At 40.3% G+C, this 24,219-nt stretch overlaps 1 protein-coding gene across 3 annotated transcripts; it reads left to right on the top strand.

Annotated features, from left to right (window-relative positions):
- The first annotated feature begins 132 nt into the window (after positions 1–132).
- On the top strand, positions 133–24,202 carry mapk8b (mitogen-activated protein kinase 8b). 3 transcript variants are annotated; one of them, XM_035144818.2, is made up of 12 exons: positions 133–452; positions 7,221–7,401; positions 8,176–8,305; positions 9,228–9,286; positions 10,686–10,824; positions 11,835–12,000; positions 13,997–14,068; positions 15,199–15,381; positions 16,778–16,902; positions 18,390–18,453; positions 19,329–19,406; positions 19,701–24,202. In XM_035144818.2, exons 2-12 carry the CDS (start codon positions 7,280–7,282, stop codon positions 19,745–19,747), a joined length of 1,185 nt encoding a protein of 394 aa, XP_035000709.1. In that variant the 5' UTR covers positions 133–452; positions 7,221–7,279; the 3' UTR covers positions 19,748–24,202. The 3 variants fall into 3 exon arrangements, with proteins under 3 accessions (XP_035000709.1, XP_035000711.1, XP_035000710.1); XM_035144820.2 differs by having other exon boundaries at positions 19,696–24,202; XM_035144819.2 differs by lacking the exon at positions 13,997–14,068 and adding an exon at positions 13,009–13,080.
- Positions 24,203–24,219: the final 17 nt, after the last annotated feature.

The following is a 24,219-nucleotide window of genomic DNA, read 5'->3' as shown; positions in this document are numbered from 1 at the left end:
AACAAACACAAGGTGGTAAAATAAGATCATGTAGAACATAGATGATAGAAACATTTATGTTTTCGCCGTCAGCGGTGTCCTTTCAAAAACGTTGCGAAAACGTCGCTTCCGCCGGGAACGCGCAGGCGGTCTTGAACGCGCCCCTGGTGCCTCATTGTGCAGCCGAGGGAAACATCGGCAGCTTCCGACGACGTCGCTGTGAAATGGCAGAAAGTGCTGGTGTCACGGAAGCGCAGAGATTAGGTTACGTGTGAGCCACACATGCAGATCTGCGGGTGATCCCGGCCTGTGAGTGCGAGGGGTAAAGGGACCACATCCGGAGGAACAGAGGGATTACTCGGGTGCTTCTACAGACAGACAAACAGGCGGGTTGGAAGACAGACGCGGCCGGGTTGTGTCTCCAGCAGCGGACTGACGGCGGCTCGACACTGCTGGAATCAACCGGAGAGGGGGTGAGCGCCACTCGGGTTTTTTTTTCTCCCCTCTCTTTCGCAACGGGACATGTTTTGGTGTTGTTAACCTTCGCTGGGGAGGAAGGGGGGGGACCGACACATTTGCGGCCACACACGTCCCCGGGGAGAGGTGTTGCTGTTACCGCACACGGGGCTGCACAGGTCCCCGGCCTAACCCGACGGAGCGAGCGGCTACACCGGGGGGGGGGGAAGCTCGCCGCTGTTACCCCGTGTGCCACCCGCATTAGCACCGCGTTGCACTGTCATCTGTGAACGGGGTGTTACCGGTCACTCCACCGGGCTGCGGCTCGACGTAAAAACCACCGTGACCTCGGTCCGCGTTCCCCCTAAAGTGCTTGTAAACAGAAACCACTGTGAATGCACCATGTTGTTTTTTTTTTTTAAGCTAGCGTCTGTTTACTGCCCGTGTGCTGTAGCTAGCTTAGGAGGAGAGTTCACTCCATTGCTGCACCGTAAACGCACCACGGCCGGTTGTTGTTGTTACCGGAGCAGCATCTCCGCGAATTCAGAAAAAACACACGGATCAGGTTGGATTTCGACGTTTGGCCGCACACGAGGCTGCAGCCGTGTGTTTATGTGCTTCTCGTTTAGATGAATACGGATGCTCGTGTCTCACCAACCTGCTGAATAACCCGTTTAGCTGTTGCACAATGTTGCACTCAAGATTGGCTTCGCTAGTTCAGTCGAATGGACATTATGTTTGGGACCATATGCCCAAATCTATACTACTATAAAATTGTTCATATCAGTAGGTATAACTTATTAAAAGGAAGTTTCCCATTCCCTTTCTCCATTGACTTTTCAGAAATTCCTCATAATAAGAGTCTAAAGCATGGAAGCAGGTTGAGCAAGACTGTATGTAATTATTTGAAGAGTGAAGGAACTGCACATCCCAGAAATCATTGCAAATGATCCCTTCCCAATGATTTCCAAATCTTCTTCTTGAATTTGACCTTGATTTTCATTCCTTTGGACTCTCTAAAAAAACTGCAGTGAGGGAATTCGTGGTTGTCTGTGGTGAACGCAATATAACGCTGAACGGTCTGACTGTAGCCAATGGGATTTTTGTGATTGTGGTAAATCATTTTCACGGTAACAGCGAGCTCCACCAATCACAGCTGTTGCTATTCCACAAGTATTGTGGATAGTGTAGTACGCAGTTGATATCATACAGATTTGTGGCTTCTACAGGAGCATAACAATATAATTTCACAATCTCGTAGCTTGTGGTTACAATTTTATGTTTAATCTATCTCTATACAGAAAATAAATGGGTTTTTACCTCTGGAACCACGCTTTAGAGCTCTATTTCTTTTAAGTTTAAAGACTGATTTTTTTTTTTTTAAATACTCCTGAGTGAATGTTTATGAGCAGATAATGACAAACACTTGATAAACCTCAAAATATTTTACAAATTTGAGGTAGATCAATAATGTGTTATACATACTCACTGTGCCTGCATTATACATGATCATTGATATTGTTTTATTGCCCAGCCCTAATAGAGATGGCCACGAGTTGTAGCTTGTGTGTGTGTGTCTGACGCGGTCCTCTTGGATCATACTATCTAACTAACTAACTTGTTCTTTTGGTCATATTTGGGTGATGAAGCTCCCAGAATTCATTGCGCATTGCTTGCAAGGTTTTACGGTGCAACCTGCCAAGAGAACAGCAATGGTCGGCCGAAAGCGCCAAGAAATCAGATTCCTGCATCAAACATAAAAGGTGGCCTGCAGGGAGAAGGGATTATGAGTCCTGGCTGAAGCGGGATGAACCCACATTCATATCAGATGGTCTTATTGGTACGGATCAATTTTTTGCCCAACTGGTTGTAAATATGAAATAACATTCATTTATCGACACTATCTCGATTTCAGTTGATTTCTCACTCTCTTCTTGAACAGGCAACATGACTCTTTATGTCCAGAATCCACAAATTGGTCAAATTATTGTACTCAGTGGTGTATACCATAATTTGCCTTTTGTAGTCGGGTTTATCACTTAATTTAAAAACAGGCTACACTGCAGGTCACGCTGACCTGCTCGAACATCGTGGCCAAGATCGGCTAGAAACAAGGGAATCAGCACATCACAGGTCAAATGGTCATGGGTGAGAGTGGCTGAGAAGGAATCATCACTCTCATCTTTCCACTCTTGGATCATGATCAAAATCTATCCTGAGAGATGCAACGTTTCAATTTCAATGGGGTTTTTTCTATCGTTGTGCAAATATGTGTGATGCTTACACCTCACAAAGCTGTAAAATAAATCTGCATTAACGTAGCCAGGCCCTTTTTGAGATTGTTTCATTCACTGTGCGGCCAAATGGGAGTTCGCAAAAAAATATGGCTCATCTCTTCACATCTTAATCGCTCTTTTATCCACAAAAGCCTAGTGAATTGAAGGATGTTGTGATCGTTGACCTGAAGCTTTGCGTTTTGACATGTAAAGGCTTCTTAAGGTGGATTGATCACTGTTATTTGATGCCTAAACGAAATCCGACTCCTGTCAACAATTCTGTAATTGTACGTATGAATGTAAGGTAGCAACGATTATGTTCTCTTTTTAAACCTTCTTCTACTGTGATTAGCACATTAGCTGAGATTCTAGCCCTTGAGTATCCCACCAGACGATCACTAGAGAAAGGTGGCTTATGGCCTTTACTGGTATTAAATGTTTAGCACAGAATGTGCCCTTGTGGGCTCTTTATCAGCAGCCATTACTTTGTCTGAATGCGAGTGGTTTCCTGATTAAAATCTAACTGTCCTAAATAGCAAGTGTAGTGGACCTGCCCAGATACTACAAATCAGTTTGATATTGGCAGGAATGAGCATGGCAGAGTGGCTGTGCTCTGAGTGAAAGAGGAGCAGACCTGTAAAAGCCAGTAAGAGACAGATCGGCTCCCAACAGTGACCGTGTGATGGACAGCTGTGAGGGAGAGGGTAGAGGAAATCTGGACAGGACTGCCAAGTTTAATTTGTCTTTAGTTGTTTAAAAAAAACAAGCACACACACATTGGACACTTCGTGACACAGTTATCTGTCTTCTTCTGCCTGGTTGTCAGAGGTAATATTTACTTAGTCATGTTTTTCTGTCCCGTGGAAGGAACCGATCTGTGATGCAGCTGTTATACCTCGACATGCAAATATTAGAGCCGTACCAATCTATTGGATGATTTCAGCCTTTCACAGTTATGTATCAGCGTTTTGTATTTTGGACATTCTGGACGTTGTTGTTAATAATGAGGTTTCAGTTATCAGGTATAGCGCAATGACTGTAAGAAAACAGCAGAGGCTACACACACACACACCTATAAACTCGAGAGCAAAGTATAGAACATTAAAACATAAAAAAATGTATTTAAAATGCTAATGTTATCAGTGCTTCCTCTAGGATTTTTTTTTTTTTTTAGCAGCATCTGTCAAAAAGTGATTCTGCTCCTCTGCTCTTTTCTAATCACTCGCACGTAGAACTGATCTTTATAAAAACCTGCTGAATTCAGATTTATCTTGCTGGATCAGCGGAGCGAAGCTTCTTCTGCAACAATTAAGTTATAACACTGCGTCATAATCTTGTGTGTGTGTGTGTGTGTGTGTGTGTGTGTGTGTGTGTGTGTGTGTGTGTGTGTGTGTGTGTGTGTGTGTGTGTGTGTGTGTGTGTGTGTGTGTGTGTGTGTGTGTGTGTGTGTGTGTGTGTGTGTGTGTGTGTGTGTGTGTCCTCATCTCTGTCGTGCTTCACACAGACAATCACATTTATTTGATTATTGACCAATGATGTCGGATCATGCATCCGGATCGTTCTGGTCACTTTAACCCTGATGGCTTCTCTTGTCCAGGAGCTGAATGACCTTTGACCCCTGGCAGTGTTGTTGCAGTTATATGTACAAACCGTAGACTCTATATAAAGATGGATGACACAACTGTTACCCAATAGTGAGGCCAAATATAACACAGCTTTCACACATCCAGTCATTTGTTTTTGTGCAGCTCTGCCTGTATAACATGGCGTGATGGAGAGTGCTCTGCCTCCCAACAGCTCGATTGGGTTGACATACTCTGTCATGCTGCTCAGCCCCGTTTCTTCCTCCTCCCGTCTCACAGCCACCCTGATATACGGCTTTGTACTCAAATGGGAGAGAACGCGGAGTCGCCATACGCTGAAGCTTAACATTAGTTTAGACATATTCTAGATAGACATGCATGTACTTGGTATGCCGTGATTACACACTCTCTCCTCCAGTTTGGCCTATATTTGATTCACCAAGTGACATTTTCTGAAATGCATGGTAGCGGTGCTCAAATGTTATTCCTCATCTCTTTGCTGCAGGGTGTTTTTAAATCCACATGGGGCTACATCTAACATCAAACTAATTGTGGAGATACAGGAACATGGGGATATTATGTATCAAGGTTATTTTAGCAAACATAACCTTGCGAATAAATTCTGCTAATGTTTTATAACAACATGACAAGACTTTGCTTGGTCTGAATTATGACCAATAAGATCTATTGGGGCTTTCTGCCTTTAGCCTATTAAACCAGGTAACGATAGCGTCACAGCTTAGTTAAGGAGGAGACTCTGGCTGATTTTTATTAAGTTATTTTTTACCCTCATCGGTCCAAAGCCGTTTTCAGACACAACACCAGAGGACGTCAGGAGAATTTGGTCCAGATTTTCTCTGGAGGTTGCCTTAAACACATGAACAACGGAGCAGGAGATTTTTTGCTCATTTACAACAGAGTAGAAATCTCTGAAGCGATCAGGCGAGGAGTGCTGCAGCAGGCAGATTCAGGACGTAGCATATTAATTCTGCTGTGGAGATCACATTTTGTTTACAGCCCATCGATGCTGGCATCAGCCCATATCACCAAAAACTCTCTTGACATATTTGTCGGTGTCTTCTCTGTGTATGACACCACTTTGTCATCCTGAGATATTTGGTTTCTTTTTGTTTTTTATTTTTGCGTCTGTCATGTGTTAGAATCATCTTCAACACGCCCACTCGCTTGTTGTGGATCCTTTGGAGGATCCCCTACTGTGTTCTCACATCAGCTCCTCACAGAAATATCCTAGCGAGAGTCTCCAGACTTTCTGAGGCTCTCGCTAGGACATTTGCATTCACACATGCAGCCCCTCCAAGAGAAGAGGGCAGGAGAAAGGAGGAGACAATAATGAGAACTAGGATAGATGGAGCGCAGGAGGAAGGAAGAGAGATGAGCAAAATTTGAGCCCAACATAAAGATTTGACTTTTCCTGTGCATATGAAAACAACCTAACTCATAGCAGAGCAAACAACTAATAAGTTTAGTGATCTTTAAATCACATTTTTTAATTCTACTCCCTTCTGGACCTGGTATCTGAAATGAATCAGAATTAGCTCAGGTTGGTTTGACCACAGCGCTGCAAGGAGGAGAGGAAGAGGAGAGGATGAGGAAGAGGAGGAGGAGGAGGAGACTAACTACTTCTGAAAGGTTGGGGTGGGCTGGCAGTGTTCAGAGATGTCCATAGGATAGGTCATGGTCTGTGGAACGTGCAGCCATCATCACCACAATGCTCCAAATTCCACTAATGATTTGGTTGCCTTCATACCCAGCGTGAAACCCAGCATCCTTCTTCCTCTCGGTCCCTCTCTCTGCCTGAATCATCGCTCCATGGTTCTGACCTTTGGGCTTTATATATATACAGCGTGCACATCTCCTCTGGGCTATATGATGCATTCAGAGCCTCATTACTCATTAGAACTGGCTGGTTAAAGTCGCTGATTCATGAAATGCTTTAGAGATGATTCAAGGCCGTGATTGATGATAAAAGAAGCAGTGAGATGAGATATAATGTAGCACAAATTAGCTTTGACAAAGAAATGAATCAAGCACGTTTTGCGTTAGCCAGAATATATGTATTTTATTCTTAAAACCGATTATTGTCTGATACAAAATGGTCAACTTTTCTATATAATGTTAAATGTCAAAATAATGAAAGATTAGACCATTAGACTATCACACCTGCTCAGCCGACTGACTTCTACGTTGTGTCCCATAGGTTTGTTCTGAACTTGGAAAATCTGCCTTTTCTTTTAGTGCACCTGACACAGCACATTCTTTAAATAAATACACTTTTAGCCTTTTGACATTTTAGATATTTGATTAAACCTTCCGACCTCCAGTTGCAATTGTTTTATTATTTTAAATTTGTATTTTACATTTTGGGCTTAGTTCTTTTGACTCCACTCAGATGACTGTATTTTATTTGGCATTCAAAGGTTGCAAAGTCATGTTTTTTACTTAACATTTTGATAATCTTGATTCTTCTAATTGTTCAAATCAAAAGTTTTCTTAATGGCTTTTACTTAGGTAAATATTTAATGAATATGCCCCTTTGTTGTTATTTGCTGTTTGTCTGTCTCTGGAAATAAGCTCAATATCATAGTACATGAGTCACCCCTCAATTATTTCTCAAGTATAAATACAAGTGGTGCTCTACAATAATCCAACAATACTTTGATGAAACTCCGGTATCTAAAGCTGTTTTTTAGACATGCAGACAGGCTGTATGTGAGAACTCACATAACCAGCTCAGTTGCGCTGGAAATGTTCATGTTGTTGTGAACGTGTCTGACACAGACAATCTCCTGTAAGCTTGTACGTGTTTGAAAACAGTTTTAGTCCAGTGTGGTTGTTTTGGCTGCTGCATGAAGGTTTAAAATTGGTGATGCATAAAAGAATAACTTCTCTGTCTCTTACTCTGCAGGTCGTGAGAGCAGAGCTCCACTTGGATGCCTAGTCACAGTGTTTCTGCAAGGCTTCACCATGAACCGGAACAAGCGTGAAAAGGAGTACTACAGTATAGATGTTGGTGATTCAACATTTATGGTTTTAAAGCGCTACCAGAACCTCAGACCCATCGGATCTGGAGCCCAGGGAATCGTCTGGTGAGTCAAAGCACCTTCACGCAAAATCAAGTTCCACTCACGATCTTTTAGTTGGTATTTTTGAATAGAGCCCGACCGATTGATCAGTTGGCCAATAGAAAACGTCTGATATGAGCATTTCACAAACGTATAGCTCAGATAGACCAAATTAAAAACATTGCTCAGTTGTCATGGAGATAGCTACGGTCACCTGCTTAGGTCACCTGCTCCTTGAATGAAGCTAGTGAGTAGACGTTGAGATCATCTGGTCAGGTAATTTTGTTGTACTTTCTTTGTTATGTATTTACTCTGAATTTTGAGCCAGAGCTTTAAGTTAGAAAACATTGAGAAAAAAATGCACTTGTCATACTTGAAGTGACATTGACTTTTTCCTCAAATGTCAGAGTCAGAAGGAATACATTTTAATGAATGTCTCAAGGAGCAAATCCACAATAAGGCAGCTGTATACATAAATAGAAAACCTTGTACAGTGTAATTTCCGCCTTATCGTGATAAGTGCTTCTGGTACATCTAAAGCAGCAGCTTCCATTATATTCACAGGTTTGAACTGCATTATATTGTAAGATGTTTGACATATTTATTTTAGGTCAACATGTGAAAGGCTCCAGAAATTATTTTACTCTTGCAACTCATAGAGGACAAATAAAAGCGTCCGTGGGTCTGAGAGTACAAATGGTTAAATGATCAGTGTTCAAGTGTGAATAAAAGCTGTGGTCTTTAGAGATGTGTTGTTGGAACTGTTGACTGAGTTGTTGCCCCCCCCCCACCCAACAGCTCAGCGTACGATCACAACTTTGAGAGGAACGTCGCAATTAAGAAGCTGAGTCGGCCCTTTCAGAATCAGACCCATTCCAAACGGGCCTACAGAGAACTGGTGCTCATGAAATGTGTCAACCACAAGAACGTAAGAGCTCAACTTTTCTGTCCTCTTTGCATTTCTCTTGTATGTTAATATTGTATTGGGGTTGTATATTTGCAGCTGTGATACCTTAACTGTCTCACTATGTTTTTTTTTTTTCCCCTATCTTTATTCAAGAGTGGATGTATTTTTGGTTATGTAAGATTTCCTGCGCTCCAGCTCCAGCTCTTATTCCTCATCTGCGCTTGGATTTTTTTGTTTAACAAGTCTGTCAAAATTCCCCAACCAATAAATAGCCAGGAGTGTGACAAATGACATTTTCTGTAAGGACGGTTACTTTAACCAGGTTGGTGCAGTCCAACCCTCCACAGCTTTATTATTACACCAGCTTCCCATTGGTGTGCTTGAAGGAAAACGACGAGGATAAGAATTTATGCTTGAGCGCAGGAAATCTGTCCAAGCAAAAAATAACTGATTGCAAGCGCAAAGTTTGAGCAGAAGCAGAGCAAATTTAGGCACAAGCAGTGGCTATTTGAGTGCAAGCGCAGGGTCTTGACTGGGAGCATTAAAAAACCTGAACATGAGTCAATTAAGTTCAGCCCTCATCTAAAAGACCACGCTCTTGAATAAAGACAGGAAAAAATAACCCACAGGCTTTATTCATTCATTAGTGTTTCAGAAAGCTGCCCACTGTGTTTGATTGGCAGTTCTTTAAACCAGGAATCCTGAGGATTACCACAACGCTTCTCTGCTGTGTCATGTTCTTTTTAAGTGGTGCTGTGAAGTAGAGAATGTTCTGTTGTTATTCATTATTGATGCTCGTGCTGCTGCAGTCTGAATCTTGTCTAAGATACACTCGGCCCTGCTGGTTCAGTAATGCAGAGGCAGTGATATTGTCCTTCATTACAACCTCTTTGCCTCTCCTCTGGACCGGAACAGTGACGACCTTGTGTGTTTGTTTCTGCAGATTATCGGCTTATTAAACGTATTCACACCACAGAAGACACTGGAAGAATTCCAAGATGTGTGAGTATACCTGAGCCAAAAAACATCTGCTCACTGCATGTTGGGAAAATCAATACAGGATGTGGCATGCTGGGGGGCTTAGACCACCTTCTCTGACTTTTAGGGGGCTTGTGCAGCTTAGCTGAATCTCTGCTGAGTGTGTTATCCTGCTTTACTCCAAATGCATAGTGCTGAAAGTCAGAGATGTATTTTAAGGAATACATACAGTATATTTATAACACACTGCATCACAGAAAGTGACTTTAAAACTAAATTCACTGACTTCATTGTGAGGTAGATAGTTTTTAAAAATAGACAGTAAATCATCATAATTAGTATCATGGTTGGGTGTCATGACACACACATCTACAACATACGAACAACTAACTCTGATGGTCCTGGTGCAGTGCTGATCCCCTAATCTCTCAGAATACCGCACACATTCACAAATTCTGTAATCACGCCTTTAAAACGAGCATCATCGAGGTATATTTAGCAGTGTCCTGGATGTATTGCAAAGTCGATGTCCATGGGAACGTAAACCGGTTGTTGAATCGCAGAGAGGGGAAGAGGAGGCCTAAATGTGGGGGAAGTGATGGTTTCACAGAGTATGACGGGAACAAATATGATTAATGCCATCCTCTCGAAGAAGCTCTGTGTGTGTGTCTGTGTGTGTGCGCGTGTGTGTGTGTATGTCTGCAGCGCTGTGTCTGCTTGATTGGAGCTAAAAAGGAAACTGGACAAATCATTGCCTGAGGGCTGCAGGGCAAACACACAGTTGGAGGATGAAGGAGAACACTCCATTTTCCATTTGTGTTTGAGTACTTGGATGCATACTTGAATTACAGGGTGCGTGACAGTGCACAAATATATTAAATACAAAATTTATTTTATAGTGTATAAATGTGTACTTACTCAGTCTACAGTCAGGGAGTATATACAAATATGTCCCTACCTCTTACATTGTATCCTGCTTTGACACCAAGCTGTGTTGGCTTTTTATTATATAGATAAATAACTTAATGAAATAAAAATCAGTCACAATTTCCTTTCTCGATGTAGATGTGATGATGTAACCGCTGCCAGAAAACATCACTGTTTAGAGAAGGAGAACCCTCACTGACAATTTCTAAATGCCATGCAAAGCAAGTGCTGTGTGGCTTAAACTAAACTGACAGTCTAACATGTAGTTTTTTCCTGTGTGGAGTTAACATAATATAATAACATTTGTTCATTACCGATGCAGCCAAGTAACTAAAGTGTGGTTTTATTGATACCACCAACCACTTTAATCATATCTGCAATAGTTTATTCATGTCAGTAGCATTACACTGTCATATAAGTCATAAAAATATGTGGCATTCCATAGTACTGTATATCAGCCTGCCTATATGTTTCACCTTCTGTGGTTTCCCTGCAGGTATCTGGTGATGGAGCTGATGGACGCCAACCTCTGCCAGGTGATCCAGATGGAGCTGGACCACGAGAGGCTGTCCTACCTTCTCTACCAGATGCTGTGTGGAATCAAGCACCTACATGCCGCAGGCATCATTCACAGGGTGAGGCTTCCTGATATACTGCAGTGGTTTCTCATTAATATCCTGACTGCTCAGAACTCAGCAGCTTAGAATTTCTGGGAAATGCACTCATTTGCTTAGAGGACAAGATTTGATAAGAAGTCAGACCCATCGCACTATAAAACCACCGGCTCTCATTATTCACTTCTTTAATGATTTAACTATGGGGACATTTAACTAGGATGGTAACCAAATATTTTGATTAATGCTGCAAGTTTTTCTTTGATTAATCTTAGAAATATGTGAAGAAAATTATGATTTCCCGAGGTCTCATCCTCATGTCTTCTTTTTTTCAACCAACAACTCAATCAACCATCATGTGTGTCAAATAAAATCATCAAATCCTCAGGTTAGAGAAGCTAGGAGCAGCATATATTGCACACGCACACAAACACACAGGCACACACTGGCAGCACTTTGTCAATCACCCTCAGTGGAAGAAGCAGCAGTAGATCAGCGGAGCTCCTCCTGCTCTGCCAAGCAGAACTAATTGAGCTACAGGCGGAGCTAACCAGCCTCCCTTGCTTTGGTGCCACTTGGCACGCGAAGCTTTCATAAGGTGAACAGATGCAACATGAGTCATTGTCACCAAAGATTCAGCTCTCTTGTTTTTGTGAACTTTGTCTCTGTGATGAAGCCTCTTCAGTCTCTTAAAGATGCTCACAACTGCAAAGCACTTACACTATAATATTCATTTGTGTGATCAATCACACGATCGACTGTTTGATCTATTTGATCATCGTCAGTCTCATAAGTGCAGCATATAATGCATATGTTTCAAAACACAGAAGTCTGGGAAGAGCTAATTAAAATAAAATAAAAGGTTGGATTTAGCAAAAAAAAGACGACTAATAGTGGAAAACTCTGTTAGAGACAAAAAATTCAGTCAAAACATGTTTAATAAAAGGAAATGTATGCATTTGTTACATAAAAGAAATAAAAATATATCTTATCTAAATCAGGTTTGTAACTCTGTTGTTTTTTTCATCCAGGACTTGAAGCCCAGTAACATTGTGGTGAAGTCTGACTGTACTCTCAAGATCCTGGACTTTGGGCTGGCCAGAACGGCCGCCACAGGCCTCCTCATGACGCCCTACGTGGTCACCCGCTACTACCGTGCTCCTGAGGTCATCCTGGGCATGGGCTACCAGGCCAATGGTGAGTGGAGGACGTGGCTTCATGACAGCGACTGGCCAATGAGGAGCTGCTGCCTGGCCTGCTGCATGTCCCTCCCCTTTTTGAGATGTTTCAGCGGCACCTCCCAAACACAGACACACACTCTCTCTTTCTCTCTTTCTCTCTGTTACACACGCACACACACGCACACACAGTCTCACACTCCCTGTTCCTGTAAAGGTCACACTTGGGGGAGGCCGGCATGATGGGCATCAGTGCTTTGTGGGAAACGTCTTGTCAGGAGGCTCCATCAGTGCATTAGCATGCGGCTGATGTTTTATTACAGGCTGAGTTCGATACAGCCTGGCTATAAAAAACAAAACAAAAAACACCAGTGTGGATTCATGCCCATGCTTCAGCAGTTTCACTAGATGTTGCTGCTTTGAATGGATTATAGTTTATGCAAGATTGTCTTAAAGGGATATTTCAGCATTTTGGGAAAAATGCATATTCACTGAATGTCGTATGGGAAGATTGATACCACTCTCATATCTGACTTTTAGAACCCAGAGCCAGAATATATCGTTAGCTTAGTTTAGCATAACGATGGATAGCTTTGCTTGCTGTTCCTCACAGTTTGTACTCTTTAAGCTAAGCTAAGCTAACCAGTTCCTGGTTGTAGATTTTTAATTAAATGTACAGACACAAGAGTGGTATCAATTCACCCATTTAAGTCTTGAATAGGAAGCTAACAATTCTTACTGATAGACACATAACTGGAGCGCCATAAGCGCAGCAAATAATTTGACTTTTATCTCGTAAATTCATATCCATAACAGCCGCTGAAGCTAATCTCAATTCTTTTACATGATTATCTTCCTTTCATGAGGTGGATTCCAAAAAATGATGATGCTCTGTTCAAACAAAACTTAAAAAAAAATAATGCTTTCTCATCTTTAGCCTTTTGACCAAAAAACTAACTTTTCCTGCTGACTTGTTGCCTTTTTTTGCTTATTCTCTTCTCCCTCCTTTTATGCTGCGCATATGTAGTGGATATTTGGGCTGTGGGCTGCATAATGGCAGAAATGGTTCGCCACAAAATCCTTTTTCCAGGAAGGGATTGTATCCTTGAGCTGCTTGCAGCAGTGTCTGGCATTCCTTGTGAAACAAACGGCACAAAAAAGTCTCTTCAAATTATTATTTTTCATCAAATGGAGATTGCATGGAAATCATCACCTGTGAGCAACTGTAGAAATTCTATTTCTTGCATTTGCATGACAACCTCGTCTTTGCATCCACCCACCTGCTCTTTTTATAAATACAAACTCACACAGCTCCCTCCTTTCTCACCTAAACAGCAGCACTGCTGCATCAAGCTCCATTAATTAAAGAAAAACCCAAAATAGAAGTTATGAGTGAGTACTTCTTTAGCAGAGAATTGATCTGCATAAATAACAGTGTCCATCCTCAAACTGTTTTCCATACGTCTGTGTAGATGTGATGGCATCAGTCACACAAAAAGATGGAAGTTGTTATCCAGAAGAAATTGCTGCCGAATATTTATGAGGCTCTCAGTGTGTGAGACAAGAAAACGCAAAAATAATTATTTCAGACCTTATTGATCAGAATATTCTAGTTTAACACACACCAGGTATTGCAGTGAGGATACAGAGTGTTAAAGTTATGCAAAAAAACGCAATTTTCAGAAGACATTGCAAGTCGCTCTTTTCTAAACTAATACTTCACATTTGTCATGTGGATAATATTATTGCTGATCCTGCAGAAATATGCAGTAAACGCAGTTGTTTCTGGCCAAAAAGAATAATGATAGTAATAATTTCCCTTAGCTTTGTGGGACGCTGACTCAGGTTTGTTAGTGCACTCAACTGCATGCAATTCATTTGTGCCATGTATCACACACATCACCTGGCATGTACATCATGTTTTATTTTTTACCCTTTTGTTCTTTTGATTTGTTCATTTTTGCGTGTTTTTCAGTCCTGCATGCTAATGCGGTGGTTGTCATTTCATTTTTCAGTTGATGTCTGGTCTGTTGGATGCATCATGGCTGAAATGGTCCGGGGTAGTGTGTTGTTTCCTGGCACTGATCGTATCCTTGAGTTGAACCTCCATCAAACCCCCAAAAGATCATGTCTTGTCCTTTTGTCTGACATCTTGTTCATATCTTTGAGAGACATTTTTTAAGCTACTTTTGGTGTTTAATCAACAATGTCATAATCTCAATGTCATAAGTGTCAACATTAGTTTTCGTTCATTTAGTGAGCAGAGTGAGAAAACATCTTCTGGCAGAGATCTTGACTCTTCAGGGCTTGACTGTGCAACCAATTTACTTGCCTTTGCCACTAAAAATAGTTGTATGTGGCTTGTGAAATAAATTTAGGAGCATGTGTACGAATAACATACGTTACAAAATTCAACAAAAAGAATGATAAATATTGTTCCAATATTGGGTAGAACTAAGAAGATATACTTTATTGTAGAGATCTTCATAAAGTTCACACTGTTAATACTCTCCAGTGATGATAGTGAGAAGAAGTGGATGGGAAAGCTAAATATTGTTTGGGTGCAGTGGTTAATTACTGTTAATCTACTGTAAGCAATGCTAGGATGAGCTAGCTTAATGTTAAGAGTTAGGCTTGGCATCTCCTTGTTGCTAATTCGTTGTCAACGATGAACAAAGATGTGAACAAGAGTTTCTGCGTGTCCCCCATGTAGATATATACATGTTACATCTGTGTTATGTTTGTTATTGTCCTCCAGAAAAAAGTTGCACATACATTTGGGCTATTTAAGGTGAAGATCAACTGCCTCCTCTAACATGCAGTATTGTACAGATGTTTGAAACACAGTTCATAGTGTATGTGTCCCACACTGTCCATCCTGACTGATTTTCCACAGGTTTTATTTTGATATAAATCTGTACGAACCTTTTCCTTCAAGTGCCCCCAGACTATCTATAAAATATGGTCTATAATCTTAATCCATCAGAGGTTACTGTCTTCTGTGCCTTTTCTACACCTTGTGCAAAGTAACAGATTTGACATTTTCTTTTTCAGCAAACTTGCACAAGTCTCTTAGGAACAGTCAGAACAATGCAGTACAAGACATAGCAACTCCAGACAGTTCTCTTTATACTTCATCAGTTTCAAATAATCCTCAAAACGACCCAGAACAACTTCAAATCCGGCCGAGAGCTTTTCTTAACACTTAAACCACAAGATATCGACCAGTGGAACAAGGTCATCGAGCAGCTGGGGACGCCATCTCAGGAGTTCTTGTTGAAACTCAACCAGTCTGTGAGGACGTATGTGGAGAACCGGCCACGGTACGCCGGCTACAGCTTCGAGAAGCTCTTCCCCGACGTCCTGTTCCCTGCAGACTCTGAACACAACAAACTCAAAGGTAAAGATGGGGTCATTTCTCTAAACGTCCATGTCATATAAATAGCCTTGTAAAGGCTTGCTGAAGCACAATAAATTTTGTTTTGAGGTTGTTAATGTATTTTCCTCTTAAGAGTCAAAACTATTTAGGTTGTTTGGCTGATTGTCCAGCCTCCAGGCAACCATTTAGAAAATTCAAATAGCTTTTATCGCATAAGAGAAAGTGGCAGGAATAGTGATGCAATCAGCGTTTTTACAGCCACGAGTTTAATGCCACACGACACTTCTATTTATCTTCTTGACTTTTTTTTTTTTAGAGCTTGTTCTTTTTCATGGCTGACTTTTTAAATGACTGTTTTTGTAATTCAAGGATTAATATAATGAGTCCACGGTGGCTAAGTGTGTGTGCATCCAAACACGTACAAAGCAGAAATATCCACATTTTCTCCATATATCATCGGCTTGTGTTGTACCATGTGTGACAATCATATGCTCCCAGCAAAGTGACAGATGCAGTTTCAGTGGCTGCGTTAGATTAAGCACTTATTAGGGAAGCTGACAGTTCAGGGACCGACTTGTTTACTGCCGAAGAGAGAATTTACCTCGAGCGTGTGTTAACGTGTAAGTGGAGGGAAGATGACAGGAACACTCACAGCAAGCTCCTACCGAGCTGTTGCAAGATGTCGCAGGAACAAAGTAGCTCATCCTTTTCTGCCTTCCCTAATTCGCACAGGCAGGAGCATGAAGTACAGTGGTTCAACGGCATGTGTTGGAGCTGGCAGGGCTTTCATACAGAACGTGACAATCAGTCAGATCACGATTTGCCTAATAGGGCTTAACAATCTGTGCAAGGTGGAACATCCTCTGTCCTTAACCCTCGACAAGAGTGAGGAAACTACCCCCAGAAAAACGTTTACAGGAAAAGAATGCAGGGGAATGTTCGTATGTCAAAGGCAAACTCTGGAGCAATGTGTCATTTACAAGGCAGGGCTGGTCAAATCAAGAGATCCCATTGAGTTGTATTATGGGAAATGTAGGTAATGTCTGAAAAGAGATTTAGTGCGATACCCTGAATGTAAATAATCTGTCTACCTGTAAACAAACATGGGATCCTTTTATTAGTGACGTCATCCTGTAACAACCAATTCAACTATTAGATTTTTGAACAGTTGCATTTTCATCAACACTGTCACATTAAACCATTTTTTTCCTTCCTTTAAAGATACGATTAATTTATATTTTTGAAAGGTCCCTCCCTGTTTTGTGCCCTGCTCCAACATCCTGTTTCAACAGGAAATGTGTCACATTTATTAAGCAATACTCTCACAACTGGAACAAATTGCAGAGTGAAGATCGTTTATTAAATTGTTAAATTAAATTTGTATCTTTATTATTTTCTGCCTCAATTGTCTTCTCAGCGAGCCAAGCCCGAGATCTATTATCCAAGATGCTGGTAATTGATGCATCCAAACGGATCTCAGTGGACGAGGCTCTCAAGCACCCGTACATCAATGTGTGGTACGACCCGACTGAAGTTGAGGCAGTAAGTACTATTTTTATTTTTCCATTCAGTTTTTTGTCAAAATCTCAAGAGTTAACTTGCATTATCATGAATTTTAGGGTGTGGTTGATTTGATCGATTAGTCACATCTTAATTAAAACAAACTATTTTTGATAAGTTACCTTAGCCTCGATAGCCTTTGAACAATGAGTCAGTTTTAGTAGAAGAAGGAAGAAGTAGAAAATAAAGCGTTGTTTTTTATATATGACGAGAGCCCATTTGTCAAAGCTAAAAGCTCCATTTTAGCTCTGAAGGCTACAAATTGTAAAACTCTGCTGCGTCTGAAAATGCTCTCTGCTTTGTGTGTGTGCTGGGATGTCCTCAGAAAGTCTGAAAATGTCGAGACATCATGGTTGGTGACAATCCCTTGTGCTCTGCTTGGGAACACAATGACTCAGCCAGTGCAAATTGATTCTGCCTGTGATCGCACTGACAGGGAGATGAAGTGAATTGTTGCCTTCAGTATGAGAGGATTCGTCAGAACTGAGAGTTCATCCTTGAAGAGCTGTGCACAGATTTGATCCCTGACACTGCACAAACACATCTTATCTAAGTTTGACTGTGGGGGACGATGGTTTACTTCATCTCTCAGCCGGCTTTGAGGTAGTTTGTTCCAACTCTGCCAGTGATCCAAATTTTAAGTGAGTAGTTTGTTGCTGAAACTCATTGTGCAGCATTTAAATGGGTTTGGCGGAAGTTTAAAACAGCAGTTTTCTATCTATCATCATTAGTTGAGTGTGTAGGTTTTCAGTTGGAGCTGCAGCAGATGAGTTTTAATGCCCTAATTTCACAGTGTTCAGCTCCTTCACTGTTTGGTCAAAGGAGCTTTATCCTCAATACTAGTGTTGGTTTGGTAAAAAGGATTAGCTGATTAAAGGAGGTGATTGATACCAAATTTTCTGCAGTTACTTTAATAATTGAATGATAGATTAAGATACTATTAAAGCAAAAATCCCCAAATTTTGCTGGTTCTATCCATTTAAATATGATTCTTTTTCGCACATGAAATTAAATTAATAATTTGTTTGTGTATATGTATGTTGAAAGTGTCCTTGATCCCCTGAAACTGTTGCTGGTGTGTATGTGAGAGAGAATGAGTTCATTTAATTTGTATACATGTTTTATGAATGCATTCCATTTTATCGGAATGTGTGATATTATAACAAGCAAATTCTTTTACCGTTTTCTGATCTTTTACAGACAAAACAAATAATCGATTTATTGAGAAGTAAAAGGCAGCTTAATAAATGATGAAATAAGTTGTTAGTTGCGGCCCTAGTAAAACAGGCTTTGTGTGGGGTCTTAAAATGTTATCATCTGGATTTTAGGCCATAAAAAGTCTTGAATACATTCATTTCTTGTAGTGCAACACAATTTGGTGTCGGAAACAAAAAGACACAGCACAAAGGAAGAGGGGAAACTAAACTAATAAAGAAAATGTGTCTGTCTGTTTGTTTGTTTGTTTACAGCCACCACCAGCGATCACAGACAAGCAGCTGGATGAACGAGAGCACACAGTGGAGGAGTGGAAAGGTATTAAAGATCCTCTCTTCTCATCTCCTCTCCTCTCTGATCAGCTGTCATCAGTGCTTAGCTTTATGCAGCGTGTTGCATAAGGTCTTTCTATCTTTATGCTTTTGCAGCCTGTGGGACTTTTAATCTTTTAATGTTCCTCTGCAGAGTCTGTCTGAATTCATAAATCCTGTTCTACTGTAACTCTCCTCTTGGTTTCCTCTTCTCACTGACATGTACGATTTATTATGTATGCATCCAAACACAATAGAATTTACACTGCAACAAGTTCAAGCTGTAAAATATCAATCTGTTATTGTTATATTAATAAAACAATCCAACTTTGAGTAAGTAAACCTGGAAGAAAATTGGCACAATGAAAGAAATGATGTCAAAACATGAGACAATCTAAGGAAAGAGGAAGAAGATGTGATGCTTCCTTCACGTAGCTGCTCCTTCCTGTGTTGACGGAGCGATAATAACCGCAGGGAATTCACACCTGAAGTGTGACATGTTGGTGTTGCCACAGTCACTCCTGGAGGACACATCGCCTCATGTCTCACTCCAGATAATAATGTAAAAATGGGCATGTGTTCATTTTTGCCTTATGAAAGTAAAACGTTTTTTAACGTGCTTAATGTTAGATTTTTTTTAATTTATTTATTAGAAACTGTTTTGTCTGTCTACCTAATGATCTAGTGTTTGTGACCTAAGAAGGAGCAGACTTATAAATTAGATATAGAATGCACCTTCCTATATTATTGAACATCATTTCTACCATTTTACTCTTTCTCTTACAACTCCAGATTTTGACAACTAGATTTTACAGCACTGATCCCTCCGTTTTTCTCTCTCACCTCCTCACTGACTCAAACCATCGCATTTGTTTGCTGCAGACTTGATATACAAAGAGGTGTTCGACTGCGAGGAAAGGACAAAGAATGGCATCATCAGGGGACAGCCAGCGTCCATAGGTTAGTGGATTTAATTGTTTGTGTGAGACTGCATGTTCAAATGAGCTTTTACCATGTCAGAGAAGGACAATGGACCACAACATAGGCTCACAGAGCACTATGCTAATACTGGGTACTTCCTCCCTTTGCTCTCAAACAGCTTTAGAGTTATGGATACCACCATGTTGGAAACATTTCTTTGACATTCTGAAAGAGCTCCATCCCTCTAGCATGACCCAGACTTTGTTAGCTCAGCAATTATGCGCCAACGTTCGACGGCTGACTACAGCCCCTCTCTTGTTTCTCACAGCACAGGTGCAACAGTGAGCAGCAGCAGCAGCCCCCACCCTTCCTCCTCGTAGACATCCTCCCCCTCCTCCATGTCCACCAACCTGACCCTGGCCGATGCCGACGGCAGCCTGGAGATGGCCCGCACCGCCACCGTCGTTGCCACCGCTGCTGCTATGACCACCGGCCTCCTGGGCTGCTGCAGATGACGATCGTCTACACCTGCTCCCGGTCCCGGCCTGGGCCACGCCCCTCTGGTCACCTCTGACCGCTCAGCCTGACGCAGGCTTAAGGCCCCGCCCCCTTCATCTGAGTCCTCCCACCTCCCCTCTGTGCTCGTCTCCAGTAGTGTAGTGATTAGCCAGCTAGCTGTTTGAGAAATATTTCTGAAAGGACAGATCATTTTTCTTTTATTTTTATGAGTTATAGTCCTTTATTTTTAAATTAGGATTTTTTTTTTTAGTCCTAGCTGTAATTTATTGTGGCATTTCTTAATTTTTCAGAAACCTAAGATGATGATAAGAGAATTTTTATGATTTTACTACGTTCCGGTTTGTATTAACCGACAGTGAGAGTTTAAAGAAATATCTGTAAACTGTTTAATGTGATTTATTTTTCTGTTGAAAGTCGTTTGTTTTCACTTGCTTTTACAATTTGCCATATAAATGTAGACAGAGTTTGTACAGATTTTATGGTAGATGTAGTTTTATCTATGAGTTTGCAGTGAGCCATTGAGACATAATTTTATTGACAAATGTACGGTCTAAGTACTCCCCTTACCTTATGTCAGGTCATATGGAAATTGTTTTAAATGCATATGACGTATGCATTTATCTGACTGACTGAGGTCACTTGGATTTATTTGTAAAACTATTTTTTCTTGTGAGTCACTACTACAGCCTACATTGTAAATTTCAACTAAATGAAATCTTAATTTTTTTCCTTCTTCACTTCTTGTTTAGTCAAAATTTTAAAAATCCTGAGATATTCTTTCAGCGTGTGATTACACTTGAGCTATGGGATCGATAATGGCACAGTGAGGTCCAGCAAGATACTTTGGAACATTTAGTGAGTTTTTAAGTGCTTTAAAGTTCCTCCTTTCTTGTCTGCAACAGGCAGTGGGACGTTATGGGAGTGAAGTGGTGGTTGTTGCTTTGGAGAACTCGCTGCACGGAGCTGCCTCACGTTCTCCTCTGGCTTGCTTTGGCAGTGAGGGACTTTGGAATGTTTTTTTTTTGTCGTGCTTCGGGAGGTTTGTTTGAGAGGTAGAGTTGTGCGTTGGGTTTAAAATCGGTGACGGTGTTGGGTAGAATGTGCTTCAGTCAAGTAGGGAATTGTGATATTGAGAACGCGCGTGAACATGTTGGTATTAAGTGTCTCGGAGGGATTAGCGATTATGCAGCCTGATGGTGTGAAAAATATGTCTGCTTCCTACTACCACATCCTGTTATTAGTAATGTACTTTTGTGAATTTGAAAAAAATCGAAAAGTGATCTTTTTTGTTTTTGTTTTTGTTTTTTTTCTAAAAGTTGGCCAAACACTTAGCTTACCAGACTTGCCTGCAATTGTGAATTAAAGAACCTAAAACTTTGCATGTTAAAACAGCAGCACAAACGAGCCGAGTAAAAAGGAAACGTTATTCTTACTGTATGCAATAATAGTGCCCTTTTTAAGTGTTTTTGATTTGTTTTGAAAGGAAAAGTGCCTGTTTGTCATTCATTCCTGAGTAGGTGGGAGGAAGTGTGTTCATCACGTGTAGGTTTTTATGGCGTTTGGATAATAACAGCAGTAGTAGTGTCCATATCAAACAAATAATGTATGATGGGGTTGTAGTTCTCACAAATGTATTGTATATTTTTCTACTTGTTTTGCTTTTGACCCTTGGGCAGGGAGACTGGTGTCTGGCAGGGTAAAGAAAGTGGCGATGTATGCGGCGAGATGCTTAAGCATGTGTTTGTGTCATTTCAGAAGAGAGGGCAGTTTTATCAAGGTCTTTCATCAAAGTAATAAAAAGAGCAATTTCTTTGCAGTGACAGCAACTGAAATTCATTTTAATTCTACTTTTTCGGCTCCTTTTGATGACTAATTAAATGTGGTGATTGTAAAAGAGAAAAATGAACCGAAAAGTTCAGATTTTACGTTTTAACTACTGCAGCAAATGAAAATGAGAGAATTCTATTATATTGTCAGTATTTTGTGGATGGTTTTGGATGTTTATCGTTAAAAGACAGATTTAAGTCGTTTTCCTTCGAAGATCATGATAGTTTTGGTCATAAATGAGTAAATCAAAGGAGTTGATGATATTTAATAATTCGCTCTGTCCATCTATTGAGACGTTACGTAGCCGTTCCGCCTGCTCAAAATGTTTCTGCATCTGTCACGGATCGTTAGCTTGTGTGATGGAGTTTTGACAAGAGGCATAAGCGTCACTATGCTAAGATTATCTTAACGTGTAACACAGAGCGTAACCTCTGTCTACAACCTGTCTTTGTCCCTGACATGGACATGTACCTACTAAGCTAACTCTGTAGGTTTTCTGTAGCTTTGTGCTGTGCTCAGCTTCGGTGACTTGTTATTTCATGACGGCTGTCGGGCTTAACACAGACGTAGCCATTCACATACATCTGGACTTGCACCAGCTTTTTGGGAATCCATTACCAAATGCGAGAATGCTTTATTTCTTGTAATTTACTAAATCGGGTTGCACCTTTTTAAAACTGGCTGCCAAAAGTAGTTTGTCGCACTGTAGCGAAATCAGTGGAAACATTACAAAACTGTATGATTTATTGTATTATGCTGCCATTCCTTCTTAAAGGCAGTTAATATATTAGTATATGTGTGCATACGTTAGGTATTTAGATTTCAAAATGAATTGTTATTTTGTAGAAAGTGGGAAATATCTGACTTACTGTCAGTAGTTTTATTGGATAACACATTCTAACATAATTCATGTGATAACAATGTTATTTACTAATAATTATAAATATGCTGGCATTTAACATTTATTTTTGTCAGTTATAGAAGCTACAACAATTAATCCTTACTTTATTGGCAAGCTATTATCTTTAATAGTTACTGTAGCTACATAAAAGTTCATATTTAATTATTAGCCAACTATTGTTGGCTTTAAAAGCAGTTACTGGGTGTAAATATTTAATAAAAACTACATGAGAGCTAGTTTGTGTGGTGCAACCCATTTTAATTCTTCAATGCATCTCGACTTTCTTAACATTATCTATTATATAACTCCGATAGATTTAAACTTACAAACAGCTGGTGCAACGGCTCCTTCTTTCTTTTCAGTGACCAGAATGGAAAACAAATCACATCATCAAGGGTCCGTTAGCAAAGTTAGCATTAGCACAGCACAATGCTTCATTTATTCCAGACTCCAACAGCCAAAAATGTCCAATTCTAAATGTGCTGCAGAAATGTTGACAGACGAGGAGTAAAACCTAGGACAGAGGCACATCCTTACGAAAGGCAGCAATAGCAGGGAGAAAATTGACGTATCCATTTGTCTTATTAGCACATTTGTCAAATTAGTGAAAAAGAATCAATCCGAAATAAACACTTTGTTGTCTAAAGTGCTCTTAATTTTCTAGCCCAACATTAGGGGCTTTTTGCTTGTTTGTTTGTTTTTTTTTCTTCCTGTTCTTAGGTTGTTGTTGCTTTTTGATATGATTACTGCATCTCTCCAAACAATGTCATTCTGATTTAAGTCGGCTTTGATGAACTACCTCACACTGAATTTCTGCCAGTTCTTGCATATATTTAGTCGCCTGCAGAATTAGCTATCGAAGACGTGTGAATAACAGATTCCATTATTTATTTATTTGAAAGTGTACTATTTGTCGGTTTCAACAGACTTCTAGTTTTGTACATTATGTATACTTCACCTAGAAGTAAGAGAATTGTTATATGTATTTTTTTGTTCTTTTTATGTTTTTGTTTTCTTTTGTTTTTGTTTTTAAACTAAATGTGCAATACCTTCAGCAAACTGTGCTAGTAGTATGTGATGGGCCTAGCCTTTGTTAGCTGTCTCCTGAAGGTAAAGAAAATGTTTGGTACTGTCAATCCATGTTTTCCTTTTTTTAAGAATAAGATCAATTTTTATTTCTGTGACTTGTTTATAGTCATACTATTATGTAATCAGTCTTACCCACCAAACAAATCTGTAAACCAGGGTTTGATTTAGGGACAGAAGGGTCTTTGAGTCAGAACATGGCAGACAGATTAATTTATGGGATGTGGTAAGGACAATAATGTTAGTGAACACAAAAAAAAAAAGATGAGTAAAATACCTACAAGAAATCATTAAATGTATGGTGCTGGTTTGTAATGTTTGCTAGTGAATCCAGCCATGCAAGTAGTTTTAAGAATTCCTGGATCTGCGTGTCCCCATAAACCGCAGCCAACGAAGAAGTGCACTACTAGAATACACGCACTGGGATCTGATGATGCCACCTCTTTAAAAAATATTACAAAATAAAAAAACATGTACTGCAAATAAAAGAAATACACTTTGATGTGTGCTTGTATGTCA

This window comes from Hippoglossus stenolepis, chromosome 21 (assembly GCF_022539355.2).
Source record: "Hippoglossus stenolepis isolate QCI-W04-F060 chromosome 21, HSTE1.2, whole genome shotgun sequence".
Taxonomy (NCBI): Eukaryota; Metazoa; Chordata; class Actinopteri; order Pleuronectiformes; family Pleuronectidae; genus Hippoglossus; species Hippoglossus stenolepis.
This window is presented reverse-complemented; position numbering and strand designations above follow the sequence as displayed.